The sequence below is a fragment of the Uranotaenia lowii genome, chromosome 3 (genome assembly GCF_029784155.1).
Source record: "Uranotaenia lowii strain MFRU-FL chromosome 3, ASM2978415v1, whole genome shotgun sequence".
NCBI classification, from domain to species: domain Eukaryota; kingdom Metazoa; phylum Arthropoda; class Insecta; order Diptera; family Culicidae; genus Uranotaenia; species Uranotaenia lowii.
In genome coordinates this window covers 254,552,378-254,564,658 of record NC_073693.1, presented here as the reverse complement: position 1 = coordinate 254,564,658, position 12,281 = coordinate 254,552,378, and the positions used below count along the sequence as shown (strand labels likewise).

At 38.4% G+C, this 12,281-nt stretch overlaps 1 protein-coding gene across 1 annotated transcript; it reads left to right on the top strand.

Annotated features, from left to right (window-relative positions):
* The first annotated feature begins 1,554 nt into the window (after nucleotides 1-1,554).
* LOC129753302 (uncharacterized) lies at nucleotides 1,555-2,613 on the top strand. Its single transcript, XM_055749104.1, has one exon. The coding sequence runs from the start codon at nucleotides 1,555-1,557 to the stop codon at nucleotides 2,611-2,613; it is 1,059 nt and encodes a 352-aa protein (XP_055605079.1).
* Nucleotides 2,614-12,281: the final 9,668 nt, after the last annotated feature.

Sequence of the window (12,281 nt, the reverse complement as noted above, 5' to 3'; positions counted from 1 at the left end):
GATATAAAACACAGATTTTTAAGAGCCTAAATTTGAACGGCACGGCCATAAACGGAGAAAAATCTGGTAAGCTTAAGAAAAAAATATGTGAACATATTTTGCATTCTTTAAACAGTTTTTTGTTGTTGTTGTTGTTGAGATTCAGTTTGGATTATCATTGAGTAAAAAAACCTGATTTGAATCTTGGTTTTGAATATAAAACCTCAACTAGTTGCTTTTTCCGCATTCGAAACTCAATATTTCGGAATGTGAAAAATTCGTAAAATTATAATAACAACAATTTCAAAATTTAAACTTTGAGTCTTTTGTAGATCTGGAACTTAAGAAAGTTTAATAATGGTGATAGAAAATTTTAAAAAAATCCGATACAGTTTCATCATTCGCATTTTTTTTATTTACAAAATAAATTACAAAAAAATAACTAAAGAAAGAGAATATATTAAAAAATGAAAATCCAGAATTCAAATAAGAGATTTTTGGTTGAGGGATTTGAAACGAATTTCGCTTGTTGTTTCATAATTAAAAGAAATTATTATTAAGAACTTAGATTGAAGATTCGTAGTCAGATTTGGAATTCTGATTTCGAATTCAGGTTCAGAAATTAGGATTCGGATCCGGAGTAAAATAAAAAAATCAGATTCAGCAAGTTCAACTCGTACACAAATAACACACGACGTATTACAGGACACGACACTTAACGTTTTTACTAACGGAAAAAGGAATTAAATTTACCTTTTTTGTCGACCGGTTTCGGGCTCGATGTTGCCCATCTACAGGACGATGTCCGACTGACTAGATGAAGGAAAAACACTAATACATGTTCATACTATCCAATAGTATTCGTCGAAGGGTGGTCGGGTTGTTGAAAACTTGGTTTGAGCAGGTTGAAAAGCGGTGATATGATTGGAGCGTCATCCTCGTTCATAAGTGGCCTTTCCGATGTAGTGATATACATGGATTCCCATGCGTTTAAATGTGACGCTTTGCGTACACATTTTTTGAACTTAACCTTTCCCCAATCTATGTGATGATTAAGTTCTGACGCGTGGGCTGCTACACTTGATTCGTTGCTCCTGCTGTTATCTACTGCGTTTTTGTGCTCTTTTATTCTGGTTCTGAATTTCCGTCTGGTTTGCCCAATATAGACGGCCGGGCAGTTTTGACATGGAATCTCATAAATTCCAGATCTCTCTTCCGGTGGCACTTTGTCTTTTAGAGCAACCAGTCGATCTTTTAAAGTGTTTGAACTTTTGTAAGCCACTTTCAGACCATGTTTAGAGAGAATCTTACAGATACTATTTGTCAGTGGTGGGTGGTACGGCAGGCTGACTCTTTGGGATTCATCTCTTTCTGGTTTCAATGTGGTTGCGTTGCTACGGAGCTTTTTTCTTTCGTGTTTTCGGAGAATTTTGCTGACGAATTCTTGATCGTATCCGTTTAATTCACCAGCCTGCAAGATTTTTTGCTTTTCTAGTTCGAATTCATGGCTCTCCATCGGTATGTTGTACAGACGGTGGGCCATCGAATGAAAGGCAGCAAACCTTCGGCCTCAGCATGGGAAGTAAATTATCCCCCCTACTGGCTGAACTCTTCATGAGTGACTTCGAAACAGATCTCGAAAAACGGGAGAAACTTTTCCCTCGTGTTTGGTGGCGTTATGTTGATGATATCTTCGCCACCGTAAAGGAACGGTATCTCCCGCAAACGCTTGAGGTTTTGAACAACCAGCATAGTTCGATTAAATTTACCGTCGAAAAAGAAGTTGATGGGAAACTTCCATTCCTCGACCTGTTAATTTCCAGAAAAGAAGATAACACGGTGAAATTCGGAATTTATCGTAAACCCACGTCAACAGATCGCTATATTACGGTTGATTCAAACCATTTTGGAGCGCAAAAGCAAGCTGCCTTTCATTCGATGGCCCACCGTCTGTACAACATACCGATGGAGAGCCATGAATTCGAACTAGAAAAGCAAAAAATCTTGCAGGCTGGTGAATTAAACGGATACGATCAAGAATTCGTCAGCAAAATTCTCCGAAAACACGAAAGAAAAAAGCTCCGTAGCAACGCAACCACATTGAAACCAGAAAGAGATGAATCCCAAAGAGTCAGCCTGCCGTACCACCCACCACTGACAAATAGTATCTGTAAGATTCTCTCTAAACATGGTCTGAAAGTGGCTTACAAAAGTTCAAACACTTTAAAAGATCGACTGGTTGCTCTAAAAGACAAAGTGCCACCGGAAGAGAGATCTGGAATTTATGAGATTCCATGTCAAAACTGCCCGGCCGTCTATATTGGGCAAACCAGACGGAAATTCAGAACCAGAATAAAAGAGCACAAAAACGCAGTAGATAACAGCAGGAGCAACGAATCAAGTGTAGCAGCCCACGCGTCAGAACTTAATCATCACATAGATTGGGGAAAGGTTAAGTTCAAAAAATGTGTACGCAAAGCGTCACATTTAAACGCATGGGAATCCATGTATATCACTACATCGGAAAGGCCACTTATGAACGAGGATGACGCTCCAATCATATCACCGCTTTTCAACCTGCTCAAACCAAGTTTTCAACAACCCGACCACCCTTCGACGAATACTATTGGATAGTATGAACATGTATTAGTGTTTTTCCTTCATCTAGTCAGTCGGACATCGTCCTGTAGATGGGCAACATCGAGCCCGAAACCGGTCGACAAAAAAGGTAAATTTAATTCCTTTTTCCGTTAGTAAAAACGTTAAGTGTCGTGTCCTGTAATACGTCGTGTGTTATTTGTGTAGCATAAGTTTTTACGTTTAGCACAACCATTAAAATGAGTTCAACTCGTAGTTTAATTTTATAGTCAAGACAGATTTATCAATGTGAGAATTTCATTAGGGATTCAAATAGTAGGAGATCGCAGATATATTGTTGAAATTCTAGGTTCAAAGATTAAATTTTATATTTAATCAGATTCAGTTGGAAACACAATCCCGCAAAACCCACAAATACCTATAAAATAAAATTTAGATTCATTTTGATTATTTCGTGTTTTGTTAAATGTGGTCTAACTTAAGAAAATATTAAAACAAGATTCTTGCTATACAATAAATTTTTTATCAATTTTTATTGGTCAAGGGAACGAAAACTAAGCTGGAAATATATTTTATTGGTTTTCATATTGCAAATAAATGATGTGTTTATCTTTCATATGCAATATGAAAACCAATAAAATATATTTACGGCTTAGTCTAAACCCATTGAGGCATTACAGACTGAATACATTACTCAAATCTGCTTAGGTATTCAAACACCAAGTTTCTAACTAAAATTTTAATTTTTAATCGAGTTTACAAATAAGAAAACGAATCTGATTTGAACCGCAAACATAAACTATGTTTTTTTTTTTAATATTTTAAGGTTGAACAGAATTAGGTTATTTTAGGATGATTTAGGTAGATACAAAAAGGGTTTGCTCTAAAATAATTCCCTGAAAAACCATCACATATTTATCCTTTGAATATTTATCAAAAAATTGTATTTGTTGGACTTCATTTCGAAAATTTGGTTTCGAAATAACTACCTAACTAATCTAGTAAAATTACTTTAAGCTGAAAAATTATACAGAACCTACACATTTTTATACTCTTTAAGTATGAGTTGTTCATGCTTAACTGATATGAGAAATATTTGTCATCAAAAAAAATGTCCAGATATTGCCCGGATTTATTGTCGTCTCTTTGGAAATAAAATGCCCGGATTTTGCCAGGTTTTTTTTTAATAAAATTTTCCGGTTTGTTCTGCCCGAATACGTGGTGAAAAAAAAATCTGGCAACCTTAATTATACAACTTCAAAATTTTGTGTCCTTTTATTACATTTTCTTAAATAAAATGCAGTCCCTCCTTGTTACAAATGGAAAAGATCGATTAATCGAAGATCGATCTCTAAGCTTTAAATTTTTAAATGGATCGATCTACGGATCGTTCATCTGAATCGATCTCGCATATCGATCTTTTTCTGAAGATCGAACAAACCTTGCTTAAAATTAAAACGCAAATACGCTGTTTTAATTCAAAATTATTTTTTACTAGCTGATCCCATACGAACTCCGTTTCGCTATTGAACTTGGAATATGTCATGAACAGTTTGTATGAAAGTCAATTGCCGAAAATTTTCCAGATGCACTTCCGAATTCATTGTTTAGTAATAATTGCAAAAATATTGGACTTTTTCTGTCGTCTGCTACTAAATTTGAAATCAGGAATCAATTGATCGTGACAAAAATCCCCCGTGTATAAATTTTGACTCGATCGTTGCATAACAACACTCAGAGGAAATCTAATTATAAATTTCAGAAGATACATCTTATGAACCACTTTTTTGCGTCCAAACTAATTTTTCATAAGAGTCTTATGAAATTCTTTCAATTTTCATACGATGTTCTTATGAAAAATAGAAGAAACGGCATTGTGAAAAATTGATGAACACATTCATTCATCACATCAGTTTTTTTTTTCATCATCTAACAGTACAAAGCAATCGCCAGTTCATAGTCATTATAGTTTTCCTTCAATGTTAAATGTTATCTCCGGAATGGTAAGTTCGATTTGATGTTTTTGGTGTGAACGTTGAATATATTAGTAATCTAAAATACATTATTTGTTTACTTTTCAGAAAGCTGATCGGCAAAAAACGAAAGGTCGAAGATTAAGATGCGGCAAAAAAAAACTTTGATGGAGCCATCTGTTGATGCGCTGCTGATGGTGACCATGAAAGATTTAATTTTAAACAAATTTGGCAAACAATAAAGTGAATGTTTTCAGCATGAAATATCGAGAATTTTTCTTATTAGAAAGTGATTTACTGTTTCCATAAGAATCTCTTATGAAAAGCGACAACCTCTCATTGAAGTAGGCGTTCATCTTCAGAATTCATTCGCGTCATAAGACAATCTAATGAATTTCATTAATTTTTCTTATGGCGCCACTTCATAAGAGAATCTTATGGCATACATAATAGTATTTTTCTGAGTGAACGCTCTTGTTGCCAAAAAGTTAAACCCCTTCGGTGGCATAACATAACACTCTTTGATACCTGAAACTGATTGCCCTTCCCTCAAAACTCCCGTATGGAAATTTTCAAAGCAATCTATTGCATAATTACGTCAATATTGCTAAAAACAGTGAAAACTAATTAATATGGACGACCCTTTCGTCGACCCCTGGCAAAACATTTGACATCTGAAATCGATTGCCCGTCCCCGAAACTTACCGTGTGCTAATTTTCATTCCAATCCGATGTCAAATAACGACGATATTGTAAAAATATTGAACGGTTAATATGGACGACCCCCTTTGCCGGCCCCTTATACTGAATTTAATACCCGAAATAAATTGCTCGTCCCAAAAAACTCTCGTGTACCGAATTTCATCTGAATCCTATGCATAATAACGACAATATCGCTTAAACAGTGAATAGTTAATATGGACGACCCCTTTGGTCGACCCCTGTTTTTAATTTGGATAAGTGAAATCAGTTTTTTGTCCCTAATAACTCCTATGTGCAAATTTTCATCCCAATCCGATGTATAAAAACGTCAATATCACTAAGATATTGAAAATTTTATATGGACGACCCCTTTTGCTAGCCCCTTACACTGAATTTGATACCTCGAATCGATTGCACGTCACTCAAAACTATTGTGTATCAATTTTCAGCTGAATACGATGTATAATAACGTCAATTTCGCAAAAACAACGAACATTTAATATGGACGACCCCTTTGGCTGAACCCTTACATACACCTTGACACCTGAAATCGATTGCTCGTCTTTCAAAACGCTCATGTGCAAATTTTCTACACGATCCGACGAAAAGTAACGTCAATATCGCGAAAACAATATTTGTCTTGTATGGACGACCCCCTTCAGAAGGGGTCGTCCGAAAATCTGAAAACTTTTTTCATCCTTCCTGGTCCTAATCATCCATGCCAAATTTCAGACCTCTAGCTCTTAAGACGGCTGAGTCTATAGAGGACAAACAAACAAACAAACAAACAAACATACAGAAATTGCTTTTTATGTATATAGATTACAAACGAATGCTTGACTACCGGAATTTGAAGCTGAAACAATATCTACAGTTGATGTTTAAGCTATTCTTAGTTCGACGTATTTTGAAGTTTGGGAGGCAAACTCAATCATAAGACAATTCCCTGCATTCTGAACTTTTTTTCTAAATTTTATTATTTTTTTTTAAATGTTTGTTACTGTTAAGATTATGATTTCTGGTTGAACACATCTTGTCTAGTCTACAGTTTCAACGATACTAACGATTCCTAGGAGCCTCCTAAAACTTTTGAAAATTTAGGTGGCTATCAGATTTTAATGGAGCATTGATATGGAAAAACTGGCTTTTTTATCAGAAAATCTGCAACCTTACTGTTATATTAACACTAATATCTTAATGCAGTTCCCTGTAGCTCAGAGATATAGAACAATTCACCAGAAAACCACAAGCCACAAGTAAAAGAATGTATAAAAAAGTAACGATTTCAACATAAGCTATAAATTTATGAATATGAACTTAATAAATAAAATCTCTCATGAGCAAATCGAAACAACAGCATTAATCTACCTTAATGGAGGCAATGTACATACATATTTTTAACTTCTGGCTTAAGCGATAAGAATTATTTTAATTAGAATATTCAACATCTTATTCGTACATCCTGAAAGTATACGAAAGATCGCAAGTTTCGCTCTCCATGCATGGAAACCGTTGCCATCGACAATATTTGCTGCTTCTCTCATTGGACAATTTTTTCCATTTGATAATTTCTTCTGATTTTTAGCAATTTGGTTGTACTGTTTATCGCAGAAAGAACAACAAGATTGTTTTCTCACTTGAATCTCGCGCGCGAGAACAAATTTGAAAACATGTCGGACTTCCTATCATATCCGATGTTAACCGACTTTAAGTAACGATTTTTACGATCATTTACTTATTTGGTAGGAATGACGATTCGCATTAACATTAACGATTTGAGCTATCAATTATAATGCGATTTTATTTCGCTGGAATACATCGCTGTTTGGTTATTTTGACGATTGTACTAAACAACTATATATCGTTGTTCGGTATTAAAAGGGTTCAACATGAAATGCATGATCTTTTTTTCTTAAACTCATTTTGCATAATAAAGCATCGTTAAGATCGCGTGTCTGTGAACATAAATGGGAATTAACAAAGGGTAGTATTTCACAGGTCGTAAGAAGACTTCAGAACGTGTCTAAACCAATATATCAGCTCAACTTCATTTACTTTTACCCAACAAATAAACTCCATTTTGGATCAAGATTATCTCAGTGCTGCAGGTATCGGCTACAACATTGTCCAAGATGATCAGCTCCCTTTAGTCCGTTTGAGATTTGATGGACGCTTTGAAGGAACCTCCTCCTGGTGGTGATCCGAAAGGGAGCTGATGTAAAATTATGAATCGGAAAGTTATCCAACAGTCAGAAACTCCGGCGGTCTGATAGACGGCGTACTATTTAGGAAAATGATTGACGGGGCTGCGCGGTTCTTTGTGATTTTGATAGTTGGATTCAGGTTTTTTTCCTATATCTAATTCTATTAAACATAGCACTCAGCAGCTAAATATCGGCTGGTGGTAAGGCGCGGGAGCAAATCTGACAGCTTATGTCATCTTCTATTATATCGAGAAGTTACCATCAAACAACTATTGGAGGGGTTTTGAGATGATGCCTATGGACGAGCTAAGCTACCGTAACCGATCGAATATGATGGGCAGCTCAATAGAACTCATTTGGTAGATTGGTGGAAAACGATGTTAAGCTGGAGAAATTGGCAATCACTATAAAATGTTTTGACAATTTGATGGCACATTCGTCATACCATAGTTTGAAGCATGGTCAGTAACGTTTAGTCATAAAATCGGTGCATTGAATGTTTGACTCAAAGGTTGTGATTTAATTTGAACTGTAACAGGTTTTGAAAGCCTACGGTTGGGTGGTGTTTTGAAAATGATTTATTAAACAAATATTTTCAGGTTTCTGCAAAAATTAAAGATTTTGAAATACTTTTAAATTCTGCATACACCATTGAAGAACATATTTTTGTTTATATTTTCTTAAAAACATTCATTGCTTTTATTAAATCAGTATAACAAAAACCAACATCGTTTTTTTAATAGAACCATTCCAGTGTGACGTCACAACGTTTGCACAAAATTTTTTTGTATATTTTGTATAATTGTGTAGTTAATATCGTTTTTGTTTTTTTTTTTCATATTGTGACATGAATTTATTTTAGAGCGATTCAGTTTCGTGACGTTACAACGCCATTTTTGTTAACACGGTTACATGAAGGAAATGAAAGTATAGTCTTAAAATTAATGATTGATTTACTAAACATGCTAAGAAAATCAACCAACTACATATGTGGTTTGGTGATGAAATGAATCCATTTATCCCTAAAAAAATAAGTGCATTGAATCCAAAAAGATCTACCCAGCTTATATTAAATCGTAATAGAAATGATAATCGATTATTGAGACATTTTCAATAACCATCGTAAACAAGTTGGTATTGAGTGATTTTTTAGCAGATGGCAGTATAGTCAATTCGTATAGATGTCTCCAGATATGAGTATGCAAATTCGACATTTACGATTTGAGTGAATTGATTTATGATAAATGGGCGGTCCATCTATTGGATCTCTATCCGATCTTTCCCTTTCTTCCTTTGGCCGGTTCGTAAAAAGAAAATCTCACCTCACCTATAGAGTTATACCAGACTGCAAACTCAAAGGACTGGAGTAAAACAGCACGATTTAGGCAACTCTGCGAGGACGCCAATGTCAACCCCTGGGGCGACGCTTACAGGTTTGTCATGGCCAAAACGCGGAGCGGAGGTGCGCCACAGGAATCGTGTCCGAATAAACTGCGTGAGATCGTTAACGAGCTGTTCCCACAGCACGATGAGGTAACATGGCCGAGGATCCCATACGACTGGGACACGAGTGAGGAGGAGTAGATTTCACTGGAGGAACTGCGCGACATCGCTAAGTCTCTTCAGTTGAATGAAGCTCCGGGTCCGGATGGCACCCCTAAAGTAGCAGTGAAGGCCGCGCTCATGAAACATCCCGAAATGTTCTGGTCATCACTGCACCAGTACGTGAATGATAGGGTTTTTCCAGAAGTGTGGAAGCGGCAGCGATTGGTGCTCCTGCCAAAACCGGGCAAGCCGCCAGATGACCCATCAGCATATCGCCCGATATGCCTCTTGGATACTGCTGGAAAGGTGTTAGAAAAGGTGGTAGGGGAGAGGCGGGCTATATGCGCATATTAAGGAAAGCACTCATTTTCTCCCATATTTCAATAGATAGGAGTCTGAAAACTATATACACATGAGCGGACATCTGTTTTGTATACGTTAGAGCAATTTTTTTGTTGAAATCTCTTACAGTTTTTGTGTATATAATTTTATAATAAAAGAAGTCAAAATAGCCGATTTCCGAAACTGGCGGGCTAAATGCGCATATTTATGTTTTTAGCTTTAGTTCATTAACATTTGCAATATTTTGATATTATTCAATTGAAAATGGTAGAAACGGATGCTAAGCATACATCAAGGCCAAAATTTTGGTGAAATTTTTTACATCACTAGTTCTTTTGCATGAAACATAGTTAGGTATGCCATATAGGCATATTTCATGGTAATATTTTGATCATATCGTATTTTTATCGGATCAGTATGAATTTCTTCTTTTTTCGCTGTAAGATCATGATTTGAGCGTAGATTTAATGTTTAAATGATAAAAAGTAAAAAATTTATAAGACTAATCTATTTTTCTTGATATAGGCATTTAACCTGCCTTGATATGGGCATTCAGAACCTGTCTCTTATTCCATTATCTTATCATTTACAACTTTGCCAAAAGCTTCAATTTGTTGAATTTCCGATTTCCAGATGAATGAGAAAGAAAAACAATTAAAATTTTTGTTCACAGAATCTGTACGCACGACAATTAAAGTTCAATATATTAAAACAAAACTGACAAAAATCTTGTTTGAATTTTTAATTTTTTTCAACTTTGTATAACAATTTAATTTTTTCATGCCATGTGTTAAAAGCGTATTACCCTCAAACTGCACTGATTAGATATGATGAATCTTCAGCCATATCGTCAATCGGCTGTATGCGCATATTACCCAACATGCGCATTTAGGAACACTTCCCCCTACAGAGCAAGATCCAGTTCTACAACGAAAGTGCGAACGGACTATCCGACAAACAGTTCGGTTTTCGGAAAGGCCGCAGTACGGTGGATGCCATTCGACAGGTTATCGAAAGGGCAGATGAGGCCAGGATGAAGAAAATCCGGTTTTGCGCAGTGGTCACCCTTGACATAAAGAACGCTTTCAACAGCGTCAGTTGGGCAGCGATTGCGTCGTCGCTCGTCAACATGAGGATTCCGGCAGATACATATATGTAGGATGGGGGAGTGTTACTTCCGTGACCGCCAACTACAGTATATGACCAGCGAGGGACTGGAAACAGTGAGAATCTCGGCAGGGGCTCCTCAAGGATCGATACTTGGCCCGGTATTGTGGAACATTGTCTACTACGAACTGCTGAGACTGCGTCTCCCCACGAGAGTGAGACTGGTGGGATTCGCTGATGACGTGGTTCTCCTGGCATCGGGCCCATCAACCGAAGAGGTCCAGCTACTCGCCACAGTAAATAGCTATCGAGAAGGTGGAAAGTTGGATGCGTTCCAAGAGCTTACGTCTGGCTCACCACAAGATCGAGATGGTGCTGATCACCAACCTGATCTCAGCACAATCAGGGACGATTGCAGTTGAACCGTGCGCAATCGAGTCCAAGCGTGCGATTAAAAAGAGCGGCAATGACGATAGCAGCCCTCTCACGGGCCATGCAGCATAAGGAGGGTCCTGGCGAGTGTCACCTCGTCCATTCTGCGGTACGGAGCGGCAGCTTGGAAGGCAGCCTTGAGCAGGCAGTGTAACCTGCAAAAGCTCTGCAGTGTGCAGCAGCTGATGAACCCGCGTTAATCAGCGCATACCGAACAGTGTCCTCGGTAGCTGCTGATGTTGTGATAGATATCTTCTGCTACGAGCACAGGCACAGGCCCGACGTGCGGAAACATGCCAGAGAGGCCATGCTGTCCAACTGGCAGCACCAGTGGGACAGCTCGGAACGTGGCCGGTGGACCCAACGCTTGATCCCTAACATCGAATCCTGGATGGACCGGAGACATGGAGAGGTGGATTTCTGCATGACACAGTTCTTGACTGGTCACGGATGTTTCATGCAGTACCACCATCGGTTTGGACACGTGGTTTCGCCATCCTGTCCAACCTGCGGTGACACCAGAGCACGTAGTGTTCAACTGTCCGAGGTTCGAAGGGGTACGTGCTAACATGCTTGCCGCCTGCGGACCAGACACGACAGCCGACAACATCGTGCGGAGGATGTGTGAGGATGCCAATACTTACGCCGTGAAATACTCTTGGGTAGAGTGAATTCACGTCGTCGGCGGGTGAGTCACCTGAGTCGGTGTAGGATGAATTCTTTGCCGGGAATCATCCGAGTAGTCTTTTGTAAAGCCCCGGACGTGAGCTGAGACAGGCACGTGTCCAGAATAAGCTGCTCTCTATCGGCACACGGACGGGCAAAGAGGAGAGGGCCTCGAGCCAAGCCAAGCGGAGCCAATAACTCGAGTCGTTAGAAAAGAGGTCATTGGTCTCTTGCAGTGGTCTCGAACAGAGAGGGAGCGCACGATAGTCGTGGGAACCAAGCGAGTCTCGAGTTGAGAGTAAAGGCCGGACCTCGAGTCGTCAGAGGAGAGGTCCTTAGTCTTGAACCGTAGCAAGATGCAGGGTATACATGCTGGAGTTTTGAGTCGAACTAGAGTTGCCGATGAGCGCTTAATCGCGGACTTGGTCTCCCATCTCGGGTATAGCTTTCGATGCAGGTCCGGATGAGTGTTATGGCCAGAGGCCCCAGGTGAACTTTATGGCGTAGGGGTACATAGTATCATGAATCGTCCAATTGCACTCATGGACCCAGAGTAGCATACTGGAGGGACTTGGTCGCTCGCCGTGCCTTGGAATGCAATCCGTAAAAAGGATTTAATGTTAACGAGCTTTGATCACCGTCGATTCTTATTGGCTTTTCCGGTTGATGCTTTTCAGTGAATTTGAAATCGAATAAAACAATTTATTTACGTTCCGGCTACTACCTTCAGCCA

Coding starts and splice junctions, on each gene's coding strand:
- LOC129753302 (XM_055749104.1), top strand. CDS start 1,555: ATGGGAAGTAAATTATCCCCCCTACTGGCTGAACTCTTCATGAGTGAC.